Source organism: Lissotriton vulgaris, chromosome 9 (genome assembly GCF_964263255.1).
Source record: "Lissotriton vulgaris chromosome 9, aLisVul1.2, whole genome shotgun sequence".
NCBI lineage: Eukaryota > Metazoa > Chordata > Amphibia > Caudata > Salamandridae > Lissotriton > Lissotriton vulgaris.
Window position 1 is genome coordinate 1,231,461,030 of NC_141697.1, and position 24,997 is coordinate 1,231,486,026.

General features: G+C 46.7%; 1 protein-coding gene across 1 annotated transcript in view; it reads right to left on the reverse strand.

Moving 5' to 3' along the window:
* TTLL3 (tubulin tyrosine ligase like 3) overlaps positions 1-9,061 on the reverse strand; it is a 306,216-nt gene extending 297,155 nt beyond the window's left edge. Inside the window, exon 1 of the mRNA XM_086939577.1 lies at positions 8,910-9,061. Within this exon, the coding sequence (XP_086795703.1) occupies positions 8,910-8,912 (3 nt within the window). The 5' untranslated portion in view covers positions 8,913-9,061. The remainder of the gene's footprint in view (positions 1-8,909) is intronic.
* Positions 9,062-24,997: the final 15,936 nt, after the last annotated feature.

Consider the following 24,997-nt stretch of genomic DNA (forward strand, 5'->3'; position numbering starts at 1 on the left):
AGAGGCAGCGAGAGTATCCCAGACACATACAAGCTTATAACATCTGTGGCTAAAGGCTGGCTTTTAACATATAGCGAGGCAAATTACTACAAGAAAGTAAAATTTAAGACACTGGGGGCTGCAATGCCAGTATGGACCTCGGTCAGGAAAAGGCTAGGTATTGGCAGGATGAATCATTATACTCCCCTATTCAATAATCCTTCACTGCCGATGGTGTTTCATGATAACATAATGAAACGGTGGGACGCGCTCGGCATTAAAACTATAGGGCACTTCACAGATCCCATCGGTATAATCACCTTTGATAAGGCACAGCGCCTTTACCATCTAGAGCGCAGAGATTTCTTTAAGTACCTGCAGATCAGATCTGCCCTAACAAACAAGCATTGGAAATGCAATAGGTCTCAAGCGCAGAGATCTCTTTAAGTACCTACAGATCACGTCTGCCCTAACAAACAAGCATTGGAATTGCAATAGGTCTCGCATTAGAAAAGTTGGAGCTATTGGTCTTGTAAATGTAATATTTTTTTAAGTTATGTTTTTATAATAGCAAATGTATTAATTTTGTTATTGTAAATGCCAATATTTATTGAATTTGCAAATGTGACACCTATAGCATTATTTAACATTTTTTGTGACATTTGTAATAAAGCTTGACTCAATCAACTGTACATTCCACGATGGCCATTTTGTGAAGGCTAGTCATTGTTGCAGGAGGCGGCTCTTTGGTGTGGGCTCCTTTAAGACACTTAAGAATAGATAGCACCATTCATTCTAGTGCCACCTGCTTGCAATAGCCCCACGTTGTGCTGTACATAGGATTTGTCTCATCATCCACCATAAAAGAAAACAATCACATGCCACAATGAGATGCTTTTTGACAACAACCTCATCGCTATCAAAAAACATGGGAGCAATTTATTAAAAGCCGCAGTACTGTGTGTCTTTAAAATATTCTGAAAGCTCGTCGACATTACATAAAAAAAAAAAAACAGAATGCAATGCATGCGCATTATTGACTTTGGACCCTACTCCGGATCAATGTGAAACTGAAAGAAAGTGTCCCTGTGCTATCTTAATGAGCATTAAAATAAACATTTACAGGGCTGTTTGGAGGTATTGGGGGACGGCATGGGGAGATAAGGTCATTTACAAACAAGATATGGCAATTACATATTTGAAACCGCTGCTGCCAGTAGGGCTGCGGATAAGAGATATGCTGCATCTTAAAAGGGCCAGGATGAAGCCATTTGTATACTAGTGAAATATGCTTTTTTTTTTAACTGCATTTGTGCCTGTTAGGTATGGATGGGGATGGAGCAGGCACCTAAAAGACTGGAACAGAAAAAATCACGTTTGTGATGTGACAGCCAGATCAGCTGATGTTGGAACAGAGTAGAGTTTTAGTGCTGGCTTGAAATGCTGTTGTTTTGAGCAAATTATTTAATGTCTCAGTGGCCACCATAAGTAAATGCATCCTTGTGTAATGTAACTGGTGCTTATCTTAAGCGCTACAATACCTTATGTGCGAGTTCACGGGATATAAAACCGCATAAAAAAATTAGATGTAGGGCTAAATATGAAACAATCACTTATCAAGCATTCACATACAATAAGCAGCGTCTTGCAAATGTCGAGAAAAAGAGTGAATCGGTCAATTGTAAGCAGAATGGTGCTTCTAAATGAAAGCCTGGTAAACCTCAAAACATTCATTTTCTATTAAAAACGCAGAATGCCGCGGTAAAAAGGTCACGGCGAGTGTTGGTTTTGTAGATGGAAAGCAATGCAAGATTAACAATCAACCCAACAGGCGCACGAAACACCAGCTAAACACAAGGTTAGCTAAAACAGCGGAAAAATAAACAAGCCGGTACGTTAGAAGGGAGACAAGCTCTAGGCATTGGTGTGGGGGGGGGGGGGGGGGGGGGGGGAGAAATGCGACACGGCCTGGCGGCTGTGAAAAGTGCGAAATGAAAGCCTTTGATGCAGCAGGGGGCGGAGCGGATGCCTTTCAAGTGAAGCTGCTGGGGAAGCAACAGATGGCCGGCTTTCATGTGCACGCGCTTTTTAGGTCAATGCGCTTGCACATTGAGCTTGCTTTTCACGGGCACAGCATCAAATCGCCTGATGGTTAAGCTCTGGTTAAGCCCCAATATATCTTGCAAGCGCATTAACAGGTGAGACCTAAAAAACAAGGGGGCAATATGGTATTCAACAGAGAAGAAGTCATGGAACAAGTACGGAGTGAGGGGGGATGCACAATTTCACATGTATACGAGGAACTGAGCCAGTACTCTGAAGATGATCAGGGGAAAGCCTCTGAAAAATGGCGAAGACAATTGAATTTAGAAGGGAGCGAGTTTGAAACCTCACTTAAGCTGGGAAATACAGTGCTAAAGGTAGCAAACCTCCAGGCACAATACTTTAAAACTATCCATGAGCTCTATAACACTGCATATAAAATAGCTCGCTGGGGGGGGGGGGGGGGGGGGGGGGGGGGAGAGAACAAGTGGCATAACCTGCCCACGATGCCAAAGTACCGAAGCTGATACAACACACGTTTGCCTCCTGCCCAAGCTTGGACCCATTCAAACAGTCATTAGAACAGTTTTGCAACAGAACATTAGGGATTTCTGTTAGCTTAACCAATGAATTAATGGTATTGGGCGTAGTCAAGGAGGGTGTCTCCGTAGATTACCAAGAATTTATTTTTTTAGTGATGGCGATAAGCAGGATATGCATAGCTTGTTTATGGAAAGACCCAAACCCTCCAACATTCCAACAATGGATTTCACGGCTATTAGCTACATATAATGAGAAAGCACTATATGAAAAAAAGGGTCAAAAAGCTGAACAGCTGGGGAAACGTATCTGAACTTCAATGGCAGAATGGAAAGAGGATGGAAGGAAGTCAAGGGTAGTAATAGCAGCATGGAATACAATTGGTGGTCAAGAGGCTGCAGTTTGTCTAGACACTCATTTAACGTTGTAAATATTGATCCCTTGTCTCCTTTTTTAATTTTTTTTCTTCTCTTTTCTCACTTCCTTCTACTTTTGTTTATTTTCCTTCGACAAAAAACTTTGACAGAAAGTACTCTCTGTGTAACAATGAAATCATGAAAATATGTACTGATGATCAATAAAAACATTTTTTTAGAAAACCAGGATTAACAAAGCCATAGGTCTTGCCTATGCGAGATCTATTAGGTTTGACAATATTCTTTACCCTTGCTACACATGGCTGAAAAAAAAAAGAAAAAGATTTATTATTATTGTTATTATTACATTTCTTATATAGCGCCAGAATCGACCCCCGAAGGGGTATCTCCGTGCTTGCCTTGGGAACCCGTCCTGGCTTTTCCCTGTGAGATAGCCCCTACAGTGCATCCCCAAGATGAAAGCCAGGCATCCCGCCGCGGGGGCCGTTGTGGAGATTAAGCAAGCTTAATGCCCAGAGTTGCAGAGTGTGAACCCATGATTAGGTCAGGCACCGAAGCGAGAATTATCGAGTCCATGGACATTTGAGCTCAAGACCCTGCCGCGTCGGGAATTGAACCCTGGTCCCGGGTCTGACCTCTGCTTCAGGGTCTGCCTGCTCTAACCAGTGAGCCACACTTCTCCACTTTATGACAGTCAGCATAGACTGTCTTATAGCGTTTTTTTGTTGTTTATTTTTTTACTCGCAGTTATGATGCACTGAAGGCAGCACTACTGTATAAACCATACTATAACTTTCCTGTAGATCTATAGTCTTGGGGGCCGCAAGCACACTGCTGACCTTTGCATGAGGCCCCCTAGTCAAAACAGGCAAGCATGTATTTACAAGTTAATCGATGTGAAAGACAGCAAGTAACTAAGGTGTCCTGCACAGTTAACTTATGGGCCACCTTCATTTTTAAAGACATTCCGCAACAAACTTGTGAAGTATGAAAAAGTGTCTTCAGAATTTCCCAAACTGTATTTTATTGACATGCAGAACTGTTTTATCGTGGTAGTAGTACATCAGGCTAAATCAGTGGAAGTATATATATATTTTTTCAAGGAACAGTTTTCAAACATGAAATTTGAAACGTTCATGCTTCCACTCACCCTGACAATGCCAATACTGACCTAAGAGGCGTCAGTTACGTGTACACCTTGGACGTCCTGGGTTTGCTATTCTACATGGACAACATTTTAGTCAAATCAAATGTTGGAGACATTTCGTATAGCGCACATCCTGAAGGCATGCATTTTAAGATTGTATTGTATGTAATAATAAAGAACAAGCATTGGCAAAGCCCATAGGTGTCGCCTATGTGAAATCTATTGTCTTTGTCAATGTTTTTTGTCCATGTTACCGATGACTAGAATTAAAATGTGAAATACCGGAAAGAGCTGCCGACTTGGAGAACCGGGTTCCAGTCTCTGCAACTGCTCAACATCCTGTGATCCTGGTCAAATCACGTAATCTACTGAGGGCCATTAAAAAGTGTCTTTGTGCAATATAACTCGTGCTCTTATTAAGAGCTGAAATACTTTATAGAACTTGGAGTGCTTTTTATAAAAGCTGCCCGTATTGTGAAAAAAGGAGTTCAGTACACGTGCCAGTATTCTAAGTGGGGAGAAGAGGAAGCCTGCGAGAGACGAAGTCCGTGAAGGGAAAGAGGAAGGGTCAGGTTGCGATGCAGTGGAGTAGGAGGCGGCGATCACACTGAGCCACAGGGAGCACTGAGACGGCTGATGGTCGCTAGGCATTGGAGGGGGATTGCGGCCAGAACTGGTCTGGAGTTGGTGATAGTAGAAAAATATAGCAATTATCTGTAAACAGTAAATTTCCTGGACATTTTGGCCCCTGTGCCACTGCACCTGTAGCACCATTCAAATAAAGACCCTAGTGACTGCAAGGTAATTTGCACTTCTGACTGCTTGTTTGGTAGTCAAATATAGCAGTGATCAATGGGTTTCCTAGACCTTTTGGCCCTGTGCCACTGCGCTATTCAAATCATAATCCTAGAGCATGCAAGGTAACTGCACTTGCGACTGCTTGTTTAGTAGTAAAATACAGCAATAATCTGTGTTCAGTGGGTTTCCTAGAGCTTTTTGCAGCTATTCCACTGCACCATTCAAATCATGATCCCAATGCCTGCAAGGGCAACTGAGGACATTTTTTATATCCAGGAATATGTGTGTCCCGAAAAATTAACAGTTGCAGACAGCATACAAAATTAGTGGGTAGCAAATCAGGAGCATGAAAGCTTTCATAAAATGCACTTTAAACGTATCCAGGTCTCCAAAACGAGTTGCCACATATGTCAGAAATAAAGCATATGCTTTATACATCAAAGAGTAAACCAAGCATTGTTAAAATGTGTTATGATGTGGCTGGCTCTTTCTTGTGATAAGATCTTATCCTGTGCTTCACAGTGAATGGGCCATAAACAATGCAAATTAACCAAAATCACCACGCTAGGCTGACACATAGCAGCAAATGTGAAGAGATAAGAACAAGATTTACAGGCCTGTGTATTACAGAAAACGGGTTTGTGGAAGAATATTGTAAACACGGTTTTGGCATGGGGAGGTAGTATGAATGAATGAATACGCACTTATATAGCGCATGGCTACCCATAAAGTATGAACTCAAGCTGGACAGCCTTAAACAAATAAAGCCAGAAAATGAAAGCCAGAAAATGAAAGCCAGGAACGTGAGTTACAAACCACAAAGCCAATAGCAAGGAATGGAAGGAATGCATTCCCAGGTCAACTTACTGAAAGTCCCCAAGATGTCTTGAGCATAGCCACACAGCTGCGCTGTCTGGTAGGCTGCAACCTTAAAGATTTTCGCATCCTAAATTTGAACATCTCAAAGTATATTGCAATGTTTCTTAGGTAATACTATGAATTGAGTCAAACAATTATATATAGAAAACAAATAGTTATATTCCTCGATGTGATTCCCCAGGCATACCTCAAATCTTTAAAGATGATCCAGGCAAATGCCATACAAAATTACAGGATCATGAATAAGTGAATGTATTTGAAAATAGAGAGGGAACCTCCTGAAAGACCCAAATCAAAGAACACACCCAGAACGTAGCTAGGTCAAATACATGCACAATAAAAGTTGCATCTAGAAAGTACAACTATCTGTAATAGTGGCCCACTTTCTGTACAACATGCTGATGGAAAGCATAAGTATAAGATGCCTCCACACAGTATAGACAATAGTTCAAGATTGCAAAGGATAGAATGTTTTTGATGTGGTCATACTGGCAATCTGGAAACTGGAGTTTACTGAACAGATGAGAAATATTAAAGCATATTGGGGCTCTTCGGAAACATGCTTGTATATTCACTAAAATGCACTGTAAGAAGTGCTTTGTTTGGAGAAGAGTTGAATCGAGAACTTTATTAGTAAGAATGCATAACTTCGCTGAACGAAGTGGGCGATTATATACACAGCATTTTTTGACCTGGTTAAAGTATATATGCACATTATATGAATAAACAAGTGTGCTTAATGAACTCCCCTGTGTGCCCAGCTGGACCATTGCTGCACTCGCTCAAAAGGAGAGCTGCAGCAGCTAGATGGCTGTCTCTCTGTGTGTGTTGTCTGGAACTGATGCTGCGCTCACTTTAAACAAGAGAAACAAAGAGAGACAGCCCTTTAGCACTCGCAGCGAGTGCTAAAGGGCTGTCTCTCTTTGTGCCCATCTGGAATTGATGCTGCACTCACTCAAAAGGAGAGCTGCAGCAGCTAGAGGGCTGTCTCTGTGAGCCTGTCTGGAACTGATGCTGCTCACTCATAACGAGGGCTGAAGCTGCTAGAGGGTTGTCTCTCTGTGTGTGTCTGGAACTGATGTTGCACTCACTTAAAACAAGAGCTGCGAGTGCTACAGGGTTGTCTCTCGTTGTGCCCATCTGGAAGTGATGCGTCCCACACAGCACCTATTCGGTGGGTGATATCAGAGGGTTTTTATTGACCCTCTGATATCCAATTGTTATTCCCTCCAGCGCACAAAATGACAGGAAGGCTCATTATAAGTCAACTCAAACAACTGGAAAAGGATGTATATATAATGTTTAAGGCTCTTATAATAGATCGTTAAAAAGAACAACGATCACACTGCATTAAAAAAGCCTGGAGAGTGGCTGCTCGAAAGTGGATTGGTTTCATGAAATTACAAAATCAATGTAAACTAACTTTATCAAACTTTCTACAATAGACAGTATTTAGGTATTCAATGGAGAGAAAATATGAGCAAAAGAAATGACGGTAGCTATTTATTTGTTTCATTAAGTATTTTAAAAAATGTTCAACTGTGCTACATGCACTACTCGACAGGCTTTCCTTCGTCACTTGGTCGTAGAGGGATTCCAGTGGCCTGTCCCCTGCAAGTCTCCACAAGCCTTCCCTTCTGAAGATCCCCTCTACAGCAGATACCCCGAGGCCCCACGCCCTCCTGCGTATCCCCCGGGTCCTTCCTCTCCGGGCTCTCACACGTGCCGGCCCTACAGCTCGTCTTGTCACCTGCGGTCCTGTACAACAGCCCCCTCCTCACTCATATTCGGCCAACTGCAGACCTCTCACAGGCTACTGCTCCTGCAGTGGACAAGAGACCCTCAACTAAACATTCATTCATAGCAGGTCAAACATGCCCTCACATACTCTGCCTCTCACACATGCCCTCCTCCTTCCTGCATATCCTCACATACTCTGCCTTTCACACATGCCCTCCTCCCTCCTCCTTCCGGCATATCCTCACATACCCTGCCCTCTATCCCATATGCCCTCCCTCCTGCAGGCCCTCACATACCCCGCCCTCTATCCCATATGCCCTCCCTCCTGCAGGCCCTCACATACCCTGCCACTATCCCACATGCCCTCCCTCCTGCAGGCCCTCACATACCCTGCCACTATCCCACATTCTCTCCCTCCTGCAGGCCCTCACATACCCTGCCTCTATCACATATGCCCTCCCTCCTACAGACCCTCACATACCCTGCCACTATCTCACATGCCCTCCCTCCTGCAGGCCCTCACATACCCTGCCTCTATCACATATGCCCTCCCTCCTACAGACCCTCACATACCCTGCCACTATCCCACATGCTCTCCCTCCTGCAGGCCCTCACATACCCTGCCTCTATCACATATGCCCTCCCTCCTACAGACCCTCACATACCCTGCCACTATCCCACATGCCCTCCCTCCTGCAGGGCCTCACATACCCTGCCACTATCCCACATGCTCTCCCCTTATGCAGGCCCTCACATACCCTGCCCCTATCCCACAATCCCTCCTACCTGGAAGTCCTCACATACCCTGCCTCTATCCCATATGCCCTCCTCCCGTCTGCAGATCCTCACATGCCCTCCCTTTAGCCCCCAAATCTCTCCTGCAGGTTTTCACTTGCTCGCCTCCCCCACCCCTGCAGGTTTTCACTTGCAAGTCCTCTCCCTCCCTCACAGGCCCTACTTCCCTCCTGCAGGTTCTCACTTGTCGCCGTCCTTCCCTGGAGGTCGGACCTCCACCTCCCCTGGCCCACCCTTCAGGACCCCACCTGACCCCCCTCTTAGAGTGCACTCGAGTCACCTCACCCCCTTCCTTCCTGGGGGGCCTGGGCAGCCCTCCGTCAGCCCCCAGTGTCCCTGGCTGGTTTCCGGCGGGATGGTCCTCACATTCTTCTCGGACCCTTGCACTCTCATGTGTTCCCTCCCTCCCTGCAGCCCCTTCCTGGCTGACCCCCCCCCCCCCCCGACTCAGCTCCTTCCAGCCAGAAGCCCCTCTTCCAGGCGCTGCTGCCCCTCCCCAGCCTCGCACACAGAGCCCTCCCCACCTCCGCATGTGCCCCCTCCCGGCACAGGGACCCTCCCCGCGGGACACCCCCAGTACCCCCCCTGCGCCGACCCCACCCAGGACTCACCATCGCAGCTCCTGTCCGGGAAGGCGGAAGTCCTGGACGCGCATGCGCAGCTGTCACTTCCCGGCGCAGCCTCGGGGCGAGACCATTACTGACAGGGGGGGCGAGGCTGGAGAGCACCCGACTGGCCCAGTCTGTTATCACACCGCACCCGACGCCGTGACTGACAGAGAAACGCACCGAAGGCGCAGTGCCGAAATACGGGAGCGGGAAACACAGAGCAACGCGAGCTGAAGAAGGTGCACCCCCGCGGGATGGTGCGTCCCTCCTCAAATGCCCATATAAGGGCACGAGCAGTGGAGGTGGGAGTGGGCGGCTGCCACGGAGCCCCGCGCGTGCCTCAATGCAGCCAAAGGTGCATTGGAAAGTTGACATTTTCTGTCATGCACGTGCCGATACATGGTTTAGCTTCCTTTTAAATGCACCCGAATGCTATCATGTTTTCAGAATTTTTACTGCAGAATTTGTAATCATTCGGGAAGGTTACTGTGGGATATTCATAGTGCCAAAATAGGCAACTCACCCCAACTTGGAGACATAGCATGCACAGCAATAAATAATCACATGAGATGAGATTTGTTTGTTGGGAAACATTTCACTGCAGGTTTTATTTCATACCAGAAATATGCCAACACGGTGGGTCTACTTACGTCGATCCAAGGGCACGAAGCGGTGACTAATCTAAGCTGCCCTGCCCGCGTGATGAGCTAAATGCACCTTGGCCAACCCAATCGGTGCTACCATTTTCTGGGGTTATCCCCCTAAAATACAGTGCACCACCATTCTATCGCTTTACTCACTCCTTTTTAGGGCAGATCGTATCCAGTCAAGCTGCCGGTTGCTCAGGCTTACAACTGCCCGAAGAGCTAGCAGGGTGCCATCGCTTTCCTCCAGGGTACTGCCATAAAAACTCCTGGGGTTGTTTGGCTTATGCACCCCTATTGTGCTTCTGAAGAGGGTACCCCTATGTACAATTCAAGCCTCAGGATCGCCCTGTAACTCCGCCAAGCCCTGGATGCAGCCACCGTCATATCTAGGGCTCACAACCATGGCAGGCTCCATAATCTCCTGCAGAAGTGTGGCTCAATGATTAGAGCTGCAGACCCTGATGCAGAGGTCTAGCCCGGGACCAGGGTTCAATTCCCCGCCTCATCGGGTCTTGGGCTCAAAATTCTACGGACCTGATAATTCTCGCCTCGGTGCCTATTTCAATCATGGAGTCCCACTCTGCAACTCTGGGCAATAGCTTGCTTAATCTCCACAACGGCCCCCACAACGCTAAGGATGCCTGGCCTCCACCTCCCTGCCCAGACCCCAGCTTTAGCATTTACTGGTAAGCATCGAGGTGTCTGTAAACATATTAAAGTTGTGGCCAACTGCATACCCCTCTCTTTATCTACTGACCTCCCTAAGTGTAGGTGGGCAGCAGCAGCCAGGAATGGGGTCCCTTGGGGATATAAAGCAGCACTTGTCATAACCACACATCTGTGTGATACAATCCATTGCGCACTGTCTGCAAATATGTGCGTATTCCTTGGGTGTTGGTTAATACCTGGATGGCCCCCATTACTTGGATAATCCCATTTATTAGAGTCAGACTGCTTACTAAGTGCCACACCCGCAAGTGAACCTGTAGACATGTCTTTAAATTAAGCTGTGTCATGTCCTATGAGGACGCCCGGTGAGCCTTCTCACCTAATCCAAGACAAAGGTGGATCTGACCACAGGGGGGAAAGCCTGAGGTCCTCTTATGGAACTCCTAATATTCTGCTACATTTCATGTCATTATTGCCTACAAAACCCATCAGTCTGACTGCGATCACAGCTGCTGTGTCGCCATGCTGGATTCCCCAACCCCATCATATGTAGCCGATACACCTCACCTATTCATACAGATACTAACACATACTTACTGTCTTATACAATCACTGACACAAGCACACACTCATCCATACAACCACTCCCACTATCACTCACTCTCATATATAGTCATTTATATACTTCAATACTCACATATACTGCCTTTCATATATGTAGTTACTCACCCCTATACCACTGAGACATCCATTCACTCACCAACACAGCCATACGCACACTCACTCACCCATACAGCCCTTCACAGACACACTCCTGAACTCATACACCCAGTGAATCACCCACTCACACATCTATGCACAAAGTCACAACCACCCCCACCGACCCACACAAACACTCAGGCACGCATGCAGATACTCAGGCAACCAATCAATAACCCATATAGACACTCATGTAGCTACTCACCAACCCTTGCAGCAGCTTACGCAACTGCAACACAACAGTTGATGGACGGAATGTTGCACAATGGCAAAACATTCATCCCCCAGTCACAGATTTGGGTTTAATCCATTGTTATTTTGCTCACCACACCACCCCAGTTCAGACATGGCCATATGCAAATCAGTCTTGACCCTGTGCCTCATGGGAACAGTCCAGCCCGAACTGCCAAGCCATGTCTTCCCTGGACTGGAATCAAGCATCCTAGGACCGGTTTCTGGCTATCAGCCAGGATAGTTTGATTCCAGTGGCATGGAGAGCACGGGACTCACGTCTAAGCATACCAATCCCACTCAGGGTGACAAATGCAAAAACAACAGTTGATGTACGAAATGTTGCACAATGGCAAAACATTCACCGACCAGTCACAGATCAAGCGTTCCGTCCATCATCCCCTTTGATATCGCTTTGTTGGCCCTAAATTGGCAGGGTATGCCCAGATGTGGGTCCTTTGCCACTGGATTCAAGATTATCTGGCTGATGAGGGTTATGAATCCGAAACCAGTCCCAGGATGCTTGTTTCCGGTCCAGGGAAGACACAGCTTAGCAGTTCGGGCTGGACTGTTCCCATGAGGCACTGAGTCAAGACTGATTTGCATATGGCCATGTCTGATCTGGGGTGGCTTGGTGAGCAAAATAACGATGGATTAAACCCAGATCTGTGACTGGGGGTGAATGTTTTGACATTGTGCAACATTCCGTCCATCAACTGTTGTTTTTGCAGTTGTGTAAGCTGTAGTTGTCCACTGTGGAGGAGCTGAGGGAGGTGGTCAGTGTGCTCCCCACAGAGAAGGCACATGGCTCGTACGGATTGCCTGACGAATTTTGTAAACAGTATTTCAATCTCTTCGCCCCTAGATTGACAAGGTGCAGGCAAACAGGCTCGTCCCACTGTCCATGTGGGAGTCAGTGATTATCACGTTGCTTAAGCCTGACAAACCAGCACATAAATGCGACTTATACTGGCCCCTTTCACTTATAAATTGTGTCTCAAAAATTTTGAAAAAAATTGGTAGCTAACTGGCTGGCACTCCTCCCTGGGCAGGTGCGACCTGATCAGCCTGAATTTGTTTCGGGATGCTCCACAATCCACAACCTGAGCATCCAATTTGCTACAATGTAAGATATTGACCCTGACCGTGACCCTGCTGCCATTTTCTTAGATGCCTCTAAGGCTTTTGACTCCTTTGAATGGGTTTACCTATTCACGGTGCTGGGTAGGATAGGCATACCCAGGGTTTTTTTCAGTTGGTTATTGTATACTGCACCTGTAGCACAATTATGTATCAACAATGCCTATTCTGCCTCATTGGTGATCACTAGGGGCACGTGGCAGGGGTGCCCCCACTCACCTCTCCTTTTCGCTGTAGCCATGGATCCATTGGCTGCTAGGCTTCTGCAGCTATTCTCAGTACGCTCAGTGGCGTAACGAAACTTCAGCCCCCCCCCCTGCAAGTTACATGGAAGGGGCTCCCCATGCTCCAGACCCATTCTAGCCTGCTGCCCATGCACAGTGCTGGAGGGGGCGGCAACCTGCAGCTCAGGGTACCCCCTGCATTGCAGGGGCTATTGTTACGCCACTTACCCATGGGGGATCTGTAGCTCTATATGATGATTTAATATGTCACACCTCGAATGAACCCCGCTTCCCAAGTAGAATGGGAATGTAACTGGAGAAGACACATATTAAACAAGCATTTACAATGCAATAGGTCTCGCAATGACATTGTTTTGAGCTATTGGCATTCTAAATGGCAATGCCTTCTATTTGAGCTATTGGGATTGCAAATGACAATGTGTTTTATTTATGTTTTGGTTTTTAAAACAAATAAAAGGCATTGTCATTCGCAATGCTAATAGCTTAAAGTTTTGCAAATGTGCACCTTTACTGCACATTTTGCACTATTGAATTGACCCAAGGCAGCACTGCACACTGTATGTAGGGTTTGTACCAACATCATAGGTGTACAAAGTTGGATCCACAAAAGATTTCTAGGATATACAATCATACATACAATGGAGGGGTATCTAAATACAGACATAATACATTCATTGCAATTGTTTTACCTACTATGGGGTAATCCTGAAAATCTGGCTTGGATCACTCCCTTTTGACCCTACGATGGACATCTCCCTATAGACAGACAGTGGATGAACGCTCACTTGTGCTCACACAGCCCGTGCTTAGAAATTTCCAGACCTAAGGTTCTGCTTTCTGCTTGGTAACAAGTTTATTTCTGTTAATAATGCAGTGTAAATGGTCGGGCTGAGAGCAGGGCTATACAGAAAGTCACTCTTAATTTCCTATCCTTAGCATGGTACCTAATGTACAAATAAATCCATGAACACCACTGAAGGAATTTTGAAGGAAATGACCATTTTGCTCCAAAATAATCTTGCTGCCTACTAAAGGTGCAAATATACATAATTTAAAACTCCTTTTATTTGTAAAGGGCATCTTGCTGGTGTAACCGCACATCAAACATTGCTACACCAGAAACGCATAATTAACTTACATCTTGAAAAAATCAGTATGCAAAGTGGATTTTATGTACAGAGCCAATGGTGGCTGTCAATGGTGTGAGCTGGTTTGTCACAGAGGTATTTTTCACCATCAAAGGCAAACCAGGACAGTTAGCACTGCTCCTCCGAAGCAATGTAGTCGCATCACCCATGCACCCTTGATCAAAGTATACACTATGTCCAAAAATATCAAACATGCTACCTTCCAATGTGCGGTTTCGAAGTGACAGTGTCTCATGGAAGCCAGCTAGGAGCATAATTCTATCTAACAGCTGCTTACAGCTCACAAGCGTGATGTTTCCTTGAGGTGCCTTTGAAATCACACTCACAACACGTGTTCCAAATCTGCAGCCATGCACCACCAACAAATGTGTGAGATGCAACCTTTCCGACTTTTACACCGGAGCGGTTATTTAAATTTTACTGAGCTTATACGACATGGTCGCCATGTCATAAACCTTCAGAGCAGTGAAAGCAATAATCAAATCAAGCTACCATCTCTATGCATAACATTACCGCCGAAACCATTCAACTCTGGTCTTTTAAAATCCATTTGAAACCCTCTTGGGTTGAGTTTTACGTGGGCGGACTGTCCAACATATTGTGCCAGCCTGTCAATGGTGCTCAGGTGTGACAGTTGTTTTCCACGTGGGAATGACCGAACGAAAGATTGAATGGGAAGATGAACAAATGAATGAGTGCTTGGGTGTAGCGCAGCTCTGTAAACCAGTTCGATACTGGCCACATCACAACAGTACCTCTAAGTGCATTTTCAGAGTAGGAAGAGGCTCTATTGGATGAAAAGTGTTTTGTCTAATGAGCACAATGCAGCCACACCAAGGCTGTCAGGGTTACGTCAGATCAGGTGACAGCCTCTGGCACCTGACCTGACCCCATCTGCTTGGACAGCCCAGCTCGCATTATGTTTAGTTCACATTGATGCGTCCGTGTCGGATCACTGTTTCTTGTGCGTCCTTGGCTTACTTATATTGGCTGTACCCATATATCCATAATCCCAAATAAAGGTTTCTCGGCGGAGATTTTATTGGGGAAAGCACGGTCACGGACACCTCTCCTTGGGAGTTACACAGGCTCCCAGCACATGGCCCTTTATTTAAAAACAAATCACACGCCTAATGCTGCGGTCCAGACAGCAGAACCACCCGCCGAGTGCGTCCCGCTGACCCCACTGTGCAGGATGCCAACACCGACCACCTACCTGTGCCACCTGCCTGCTGCCTGCTGCCCTCCCAGCCCCGGGTTACAGAAGCCCCAGAGCCGTGCACTGTCCCTCTCCAAGGGCACGGCAGCACGGGGACTCACTGGGCTGCTGCAGGTGCTGTTGTTCGCTGGGCAGCTGCACTTGCTGCTCCGGGGCGCCGAGGGCCAGCCTCGCCCCATATGATGCCCGTGGCATTGTCCTTAGAGGCGGCGGAGGTGCATTTAGGCAGGGACAGCGTCCTCCCGCGGCCCAGCACGGCCATTCTTCATCGCTTGACGTCTGCTCGGTGCTCGGTCTGCATTTGAGGGTTCGCGGCAGTGTTCGTGATGCGCTGTGTTTGCCCTTAGGTGCAATGTGCTAGTCTGAGAAACCGAGCTGGGTTCGCATCCTGAGCGCACACGGCTCAAACATTACACTGTCAGCGTGCAACACAACTACAATTGCTTCGCTAAATATATTTTGAACAAGTGTTTATGTGCAGCATTGTCTAACAGGCCAAGGGTAAAGGGTGCGGTCTTAGTTTGTCAGGCTCAAAACAGAGCAGCATTAAAAACAAGAAATAGTAATTTAGAATCCAGGTTAGAATGAGTAGTAACCAGGAAGTCAGGCATCCTTGCCCGTGACATGGGCGGGGCCTGTGACGCGGCCGGTGTTGCTCGTTGATGCGGGGCTCCCATCATGGAGGGAGAGCCCCGCGGTAGCGTGAAGATCCAGAGAAGTGCCCGCGTGTGGAGATGCGCCGGAGAAAAGGAGCGCAGCGAGGCAACGCGACAAAAGAGCACGGTGAGTGGAGGGGGGGGGGGGGGATATGTGTCTCTGTGTGTGCGCGTGTGTGTGTGTGTGTGCGCGCGCGTGAGCCCAGTGAGTGGTGTGTGTGTGTGTGCGTGTGTGTGTGTGTGTGTGTGTGTGTGTGCGCGTGAGCCCAGTGAGTGGTGCGCGCGTGAGCCCAGTGAGTGGTGTGTGTGTGTGTGCGCGCGTGAGCCCAGTGAGTGGTGTGTGTGTGTGCGTGTGTGTGCGCGAGCCTAGTGAGTGGTGCGCGCGTGAGCCCAGTGAGTGGTGTGTGTGTGTGTGCGCGCGCGCGCGTGAGCCCAGTGAGTGTGGGGTGTGTGTGTGTGTGTGTGTGTGTGTGTGTGCGCGTGTGTGCGCGTGAGCCCAGTGAGTGGTGCGCGCGTGAGGCCAGTGAGGTAGGTAGGTAGGTGTGTGTGTGTGTGTGTGTGCCCGCGTTTGGAGATGCGCCGGAGAAAAGGAGCGCAGTGAGGCGACGCAACAAAAGAGCACGGTGAGTAGAGGGGGGGGAGGGGATATGTGTCTCTGTGTGTGCGCGTGTGAGTGGTGCGCGCGTGAGCCCAGTGAGTGGTGTGTGTGTGTGTGTGCGCGTGAGCCCAGTGAGTGGTGTGTGTGTGTGCACGTGAGCCCAGTGAGTGGTGCACGCGTGAGAGTGGTGAGTGTGAGTGTGAGTGTGTGTGTGTGTGTGTGTGTCCAGTGAGTGGTGCGCGTGAGCCCAGTTAGGTAGGTGCGTGTGTGTGTGTGTGTGTGTATATATATATATATATGTATATATATATATATATATATATATATATATATATGCCTGGGGGGAGGGGGGGGGGAGTGTGTGCGCGTGGGAATGTGTCTGCGCATGCGTGACTTTGCCTGTGTGTGATTGAGAGAGCATGTGAATGGGAGGCAGGGGATGTGCACGGCGCCGTGCGCGCCCTCGAGGAGGAATCTGAGACAGCAGAGGCGCGTGCCCGAACGCTATCTCAGATTCCCACGAAACCGCGACAATAGGTCCTTCGCTGACGCTCGACCTAAAAACAAGTCAAAGAGAACACAAGGGTTTGTGGCAGTGGTGGGATAAACCAGGAAGTAGGCCCAGGCTGCGGTGGCTTGTATCCCGTCTTTTTTAATCCACTGGCCTGTCTTCTTGTACCCAGTTTTTTTTAATCCACTGGCCTGTCTTCTTGTACCCAGTTTTTTTTTTAATCCACTGGCTTGTCTTCTTGCTACAGTCCACATTAGCAGACATAAACCAGAAGGCCAGATAACAAGATGCGCTGCACCTTGGTTGTTCAGCGTTCATCTCCTAACCAGTAGAAGAACATTAGCTATTCTCTACGTAGCCAATCAATGCTGTTTCACAGAACATTCTCTTGACCAATTACCATATTCTGGTAATGTGTGTACCATCTAGCATCCTAAGGCCAGAAACAAGCATTCAGGCAGAAATTGCTAGCTACAGAAAAGCTTGTCCGGGAAGGCTTTTTCTACACAGCTCTGGGATTCTAGATGACCACCAAGGCAGGCATGAATATATTAGCGTTCACTGCAACTGGTTCTCTTCCCTCCAGCATACCGACTCCCTTGATGGGTTCCAGTGCTAAAGGGCCAGCCCAGCAGGGCTTACACCGAGGGTTTAAAGTAAGCATATCTAAGAAGCACGGGTGCCACAAAAAGCAGGGGCCTTGTTAGGTCAATAGGCTTGTTCTGCAGTTAATTTCTAAATGTATGCCTGTGTTGATGAAGAGGAATATGTAAGCGTCACTATGTGTAAGGTAACCTACATTTTGCACCATACGTCCTCAGGCACACCCATCTACAAGCATGTGAATCACAGAAGAATTTCAGAGCGCACTATCATCCTGTGAACTAAAAAAACGATTTTTTGTCAAAAGAGGTGCAGGCAAATGGTCAAGCAGTGGGGGATGTGTACACTTGTGTCCTATGAAAAACAATATTCTAGACTACATGCACACTGGCAGAAAACTGTGAAAGACAATGATAGCCAGCTAAAAGCACCCATATTACTACTGTACGAAGAAAATGTAATGTTACCGGCTCCAAAATGGAGGTTGCAGTGTTGTGGACTCTCCCTCACACGCGCAACTAAAGTAATCCACAAGGACTGAATGAAGCAAGGACACAGTGATCAGACACAGAACTGCTAGTATTAGGCTTAGGTAGGGTTAGTGTTGCAAGGAACAGGCAAGTATAAGGGCATCGGGAAAGAGTAAAGAAGTGCAGCAGAACCCGAGATCACTTGGTCCCCTGGCTTCTGATGGTGTGCGTAATTGAACAAACATTATTCAAACTATCGCGGATGAAGGGTAGACGAACCCTGATAATGTTTTAATAATCCTGTATCAAAGATGCAAGTGCTGCAAGACTGACGTGGCCAAATGGATAAAAATGACATTTTCGAAACAAATCTGCTAAGCCATAATTTCAACAATCAGTCCTGAAGAGAAATTCCTCAAAAATAGGAACTTCTGAGCCTAGCAGAAATCCCAGGAAGATCTGAACAAACTAACGATTAATGGATATGCCTTCACACTGATCACGCACCAGTGAACCCAGAGGAACAGACACAGAGGTGTCCCGGACAACACTCATACAGTCTTGCGCAGCAGGCGACCACTCTGTGAAGACCCTTGCCTCCAGAGGCACTCGATGATTCAAACTCGAGTACATAGCCAGAGATGGTCACCATGTCTAATGGGACCAGGTCAGACAGCTCGTTTTTTTCTTTGCATTGTGAGACTTGTGGCTTCTTCCAGTTATAAACACAAAACTTCAAATACCAGAATGCAGAGAAAAAAAATACTGGGACCAGAAAAGTAACTCGAACTTCACATTTTTGTAAGAGACAGAACGACATGCTTAGCCTTAGAGTTTCACTAGAGTGATTTATTTTAAGAGGCATACTCTCAGATGACGTTAATTAAATATGGTTTTTACAGGCAATCACATGTACAAATAACCCACAGTGGCACATATCCAGATGTGCACAACCCCTCCATCTGGTGTAAAGGCACAGCGCGCTGGAGGGCCCCTCTGGCTAGGTTGGCACTTCGGAGATGCGGGTACTTTTTAAGCCCTCTAGCCACAAACTCCCTCCTACATCCAGAATAGACCCAAGTGAGTTAGAATCACCTCGTTCTCCCAACTAGGCCTAGACTGGTAGAACTAAGGCAGACCGATTCTGCTTACTTCCGTACTGACCCGACGAGGGGAGGCTCCTGCTGGAGGGGTGCAGAGCCCATGCAAGGTCGAGACGAACGCTCTTATGTCCCCACTAACCTGGAGGTCGAACAAATAATTCTTCCTTGGTGGCAAAGTAACAAAAACTAACTGTTTGACTGGTTAAAGAAAACAATCACGGCGCTATCTAATGTGACAAATATGTGTACGTGCACTAACCGTTAACTAGGCAAACATAAGGAAAACACAGCTGTGAGTTGTTGCTAACAGGCTACATTAGCCTGTATTGAAGGGCACTACTGCCACCTAGAGGCAACCGAGCGCACAGCGCACACAGAATGATGGGTAGAAGGAGAGTCACCGAGTGGACTGCATGCTCTTGGGATGGAGACGGCGGCCATGCTTGGAACTCCTGCGCAGGATGACCCCCCCCCCCCAGAAAGCAAACACTCAACGGCGGGCACTAACCTGTAATGACAAGGATATAGTGTAAAACTAAAAGAGAGAAGGACCGCAAGGAGACGGGAAAAGAATCAACAGAAGGTACAAACAAGCCGTGAGCGTGCACTCTCCCGAACTTCCGGTCTCGGGATGTGCACGCTCACGGCAGTCGTGGGGCGGGACTTCCGTCTTTTGGAGAAGCCCGCGCCCACTCTCACAAAGTGGATGGCAGCAGAAGTCAGGAGAGGCGGCTGAGGCGGTAAGTGGGGCTTGGCACCTGTGTGTGAGCGTGTGTGTATGCAGTGTGTGTGTGTGCGCGTGCGTGTATGCAGTGTGTGTGCGCATGTGACTGGAGAGGCATGGCTGACCCTGGCAATCGGCTTCTGGAGATGTGCACGGCTGGGGGGGGGGGGGGGGGGGGGCGGGGCATGGCATGCGCGTCCACGAGGAGCAATCCGCGCTCGTTCACCAGTTGAACTCCCTTGAGGAGCCACTCGCTGACAATAGGTCGAGACAGAGCTCGACCTAAAAAGGGTCCTAAAACAGCAAAAAAACACAAAATCCAGGATGCTTTTTTGAATGCAAACCTATGACAGTACCTACAAGCTTTGTCAGAATTTCACAAAAGAAAGGGTAAAGTTACTAGTTGATGCCCTGTCAAAAAACACACACAATGCACTGTAGTGTATATAGATCACTGTTTTCAGGGTCAATTAATGGGATAAAAGGCTAGGAAATGCTTTGGTTGTTAAATCAAATGTCAAATTTGGAAAACTGCATTCCTGTTGACATGGAGTGACCTTACAAAAATGTAACGAAAGCCGGAGCCACCTTTAAATGAACACTATGCAATGCCGGCTGTAAGAGCCCTAGAGGATTTAACCAGGCTCAGTAGCATAGCTATCATTGGTGCAGCCCACTGCACCGTACAATGGCTGCATTTGACTACTCAAGCTGTAAGTAGGAGGATGGTTCTCCTTACTTGCATTACGGCTGTGTACACCCTTGATACGCACTGCCCACATGTGTAATTTATGCAGCAGCTTAAGTAAAATCTCCTGGCAGTTGCTTATCTATTTTCTTAATTGAGTCAAGCCTTGGTATGCAGGACATTCAAAGATCCCAGACTCAGCAGCTGATAAAGAACGTTGGGCATATTCTCAAGGACTTATCGCTGATTTATCAGCACTTTAGCGCCGCAAAATTGGCGATAGATTTATCGCCCTATTCTGAAGCTGGTGCAAACTGCTGACATCGCCAGTTGACCAGTGATAGCTGCCACAAAAAACATCGCCGTGGATGAGAGCAACAATTAACGCTAATGATATGCTGAGTAGGCGTTACCATGCAAAACCACATGAAAACACCACTGTGCGACATTCACATCGACCCGCCTGAGCTCCGATGCAGTCCAAAAACAGGCGATAGGGCGCCTTAGCAGCAGGGATTTAACACCTGCCTTTTACTGGTGTTAAGCAGGATGACAACCTGCAGTCTGAAAGGCAAGTTCAGCCCACAGCCACATCTGAAGACCAACACATGTCGTGGAGCTACTGATCATGCAGATCAGAGACCCAAGAGGGCCACATCACCAACCGCCACCACCCCCAGGCCCCACCCTTTGGACTACCACAGAGGCAGCGCAGAACAAGACAGCTGACCTTCCAAAAACTGCATGGCCTCTCAGCCACACAATTGGTCTATCACCTCCGTAATGAGAACGTGGTTTTCCTGCGGACTGAAAAGCGGGCTCCTCATTTTCTCCTTGCCTTTCCCTGACCCCGAGGTCACTGGCTGGTTGTACGTGGGGCTTGTGGGGTTCTACTTGTCCTCTGTACTTGCTCTGGCTACCTCCATGGTGCTTCGTAGTTGTTTTTTTGTTGCCGCTTTTATAGTGATTTTTCCCACCTTACTTATAGGACTTGCAGGCCTGGCGCTGCTTATCGCAGAATATTTTTATCGCTGTTGTGCCCATCGCAACTTTTTTCACGTTAGGGTGTAGATTTTTATCGCTATCCCAGTAATTTTATTGCATACATTTGACACCTAATTGGGAAACTATCGCATGTTACCACCGTGTTGTGAATACGACGTTAACACTGAGTTATTTTCCCGCGATATGAAAAATTACGTTAACCTTTTTGGGCGATGATTGTAGCACGTTCTTGAGAATATCCCCAGTCATGTTTTAATAAGACTCATTAATTATACCAGTCTTTTAAAATGAAAGCAGGACAAATAATTCTGAGGTGTGTAACTAATGATTTTTAAAACAGTAAATTAGAGATGTGTTTTACAAACAAAAACCACAAAAGAACTGGTCCTACAGAGCGTGGTTGTTCGCACTTATGGGCTAATGATCAAGCCCCTATCGTCACCACAACGTCAATTTTTGTGACATTGTGGTGGCGATAGGGTCAGCACCCTGTTATCAAGACAGCGTTAAGCCACTTAACATGGCTTAAAGCCACGCTAAGTGGCTTATTGCTGCATTGATAATAGGTCCCCTTTCACGCTAAAGTTAGCGTGAAAGGGGGCGTTCAGTCGGTGTTGCGGTGGGCGTTCCACCACAAAACCCAGTGAAATCGATGCTGCCACCTATTATCAAGGGTGGCGATAATAGGTGGCAGCGCCGAACTTAAGACCAGAAAAATCCTGGCCTTAAGGTGGCCGAAACGAGTAGAAATTCTTTATTTCTCCTTGTTTTTTTCTAATTCCATGTGAGCTGCCTTGTGCAGCACACATGGAAAAAGAAAAATGCCATTGTTTGTTTATGTACAGGAAGGTGTCCCTGCCTGTATATAAGCAAACCGTTTATTAAAATGCCGTTTTGTAACTTGCATGTGTGCTGCATCAAGCAGCACATATGTAAGTTACAAACTGGCATTTTAGGATTGTTTATGTACAGGAAGGGACACCTTCCTGTACATAAACAAAGCTCCCTGCTTGCAGTCACCCTTGCACTCTGGTGCAAGGGTGCCTGCGTTGGTGCTAAGTTGTGAAACTTAGCGCCATCGAAGGGGGAAAAGCAAGGCTGTACCATATCCTTGATAATATGGGGCAGCCTTGCTTTTCCGAAGTGGCAGCGAGAGGCGTTAAGCCAAGAAGACTAATGCGTCTCTCCGCCACTTCCTTGCTAATATGCCCCTTAATCTTCAAACTAACGAAAACCAGCGTCGCATGTCACGTGGGCTATCTGTCTGCATGCTTATTTCAGAAACCAACACAATCCATTCATCAACAGAGCCTCTTTGAGAAGCTAATCACTGTCTTAGTCGATGGCACGTGCTGAACTCCGAGCAGCCACAGAGTACTGTGCTGAGGGGGCTCCCTGCAGCTCTACCCCCCTCACTGCGGGGGCCTGTGTTACGCCCCTGCTGGGGCAGCACCACTACCTTACGCCTCCCCAGAAGAGGCATATCATGGAGAAATATTTTTATTTCTCCCTGCTTTTTCCTCTTTCTATGTGTGCTGCATTCTGGACGGTGCCGCTTCCTGAACAAAAACAATCCTGACTGCAAAGAAGGCAGCCTTGCACTGTGGTGCAAGGGTGCCTACATTGGCTCTAGCCAGCAAATTTTGCGCCAGCCCCGGGGTGGAAAGGAATATTTAATCAATACTGGACATTCCTACCCTTTCACATTGGCGTAGGGCAACGTAGCAAGAAGACTTGCGGCTCTGCCCAGCACCAATTCCTCATAAATGAGGCCGTCAGTGCACATGAAGCAATGGTTTAAAAACCCATGTTTCACTGGAATTATTTAAATCTCATGAAGTATTTCCATGCTACCTGGACATCATCATTCCCATGAATGATGACTTTCATCCCGACTTAATTGTACACATCTAATTGGTCATAAGTAACAAAATGCATTAAACAAATTAAAGCATGGAAACATACTGCTCCTATTTACATTTACTCTTAGTTTGAGCCACTTTTTTTCCATGAAATGTAAATGAAACTTCAATATTATTTTGAAAACACAGCACATTGTTATTTGGACATAGAAGACAGTAGCAGCGAGAGTGTTTACTTCTACATGCAAAGCACACTTTTTACACAGTAAAATTGCTGTCTATATAACCCCATATCATTAACACCATAAGTGAATCTTTTTGTTATATAGGACAACACTTTAGCCAGAACCACTGGAATTATGCAATTTTCTGGCTGCTGCATTTTCCGCATAAATATGGAATCTCCATATTTGCCACACAATTCTGCTGCACAATCTTCAGATTTCAACGAAAAATATATTTCTATCTGAAATGGACCAAAAGTTTCTAAAATGTGCAGCAACATGTGTTGCCACACAGTGGCATTCCCTTCGTATTGGTCACTTTGCCGCGATAAGCCACATAATTTGCCTTCTTTTGTAGCATAATTTATTCAACTCTGACATAATTTGGGCCTTCCCTGGAGCATAATTCCAGTGTCCTTTACAACAGCCCAGTACTGGCTCAGGGTTTACAAAGATCAAATTACGCTCCGGGTTTCCCAGTAAAAACGGGGCTGGTGCGGCAGCTGGAACTATGACGAGATCCCCAGGGCGGAAACCATGAATATTGTACTTACCATGTAGACTGAGCAACATGGCCGATGCCCAGTGGAGCTGTTTAGGCAAATATAGAGGAGTTTGGCTCCAGTTCACCCCTCGACTGTCACCTACCCAGCCGGACATTGGACATAGAATTTCTTTGTCTCCTTGGTGTGTTTCCTTCCCTCCACCACCTCCTCCCTCCCTGATCCTCTGGCATACTCCCCTTTCCAGCTGATACGTTAATGTATTTTGTTACTGTGTAAACACTGTTTTTCTCCTTACATTTATTATTGGCTCCTGTAACTGATGTAATTTTGTAACCTGTTACTCGCTGATCCTCATGTAAAGCCGTGGTGCCCAAGCAACTTTGGTTGATGCCCGGTGGAGCTGTCCTATGCAGCTATAGAGGCGTTTGGCTCTGGTTCACCCCTCGGCCGGTACTTACCCAGGCCGGACATCGTTTACCTCACCTCCCAGTTGTGTTTTCCTACCTGCATTCTCTACCTCTGTTTACCATTCCCCCTCTACTTTTTCACTCCCCATAATACGTGTGTATTCGCTAATAATCTCACATTATTGTGTAATCGCATTTTTCTTCTTTTCTCCTATGTCTATATTTGTCTATGTAATTAGGGAATCTGTAACTCACTGATCCTCCTGTAAAGCGCTGTGATACCTCCGGGTCTAGCCAGCGCTATGTAAAACTTTACAAATAAAATACATAAAATTAATACTCCTGTTAAAAAAATAAATAATAATTTTGCAACCTATATCAATATAAATAAGATGAAATACTTAACCATGTTGCACTTCACGGTTCAGTAATATAATCTCTGGATTATTATGACATTTATAAACCATTCGACATTCAACCTTGATGGCCCTTGCTCAATGCTTTATTGGACCATAACAAATACGCTTTATACATGACTTTCTACAACAGAATAAAAGTTTACCCAACTCAATGAAAAAATAAAAAGCTAAGTCAGTCTTGACAGGATTGGAACCTGTCACTGGCGAATTAGACACAGCCCTCAGAAGCTAACTTAATTGGCTGAGCTCCCTCTCTT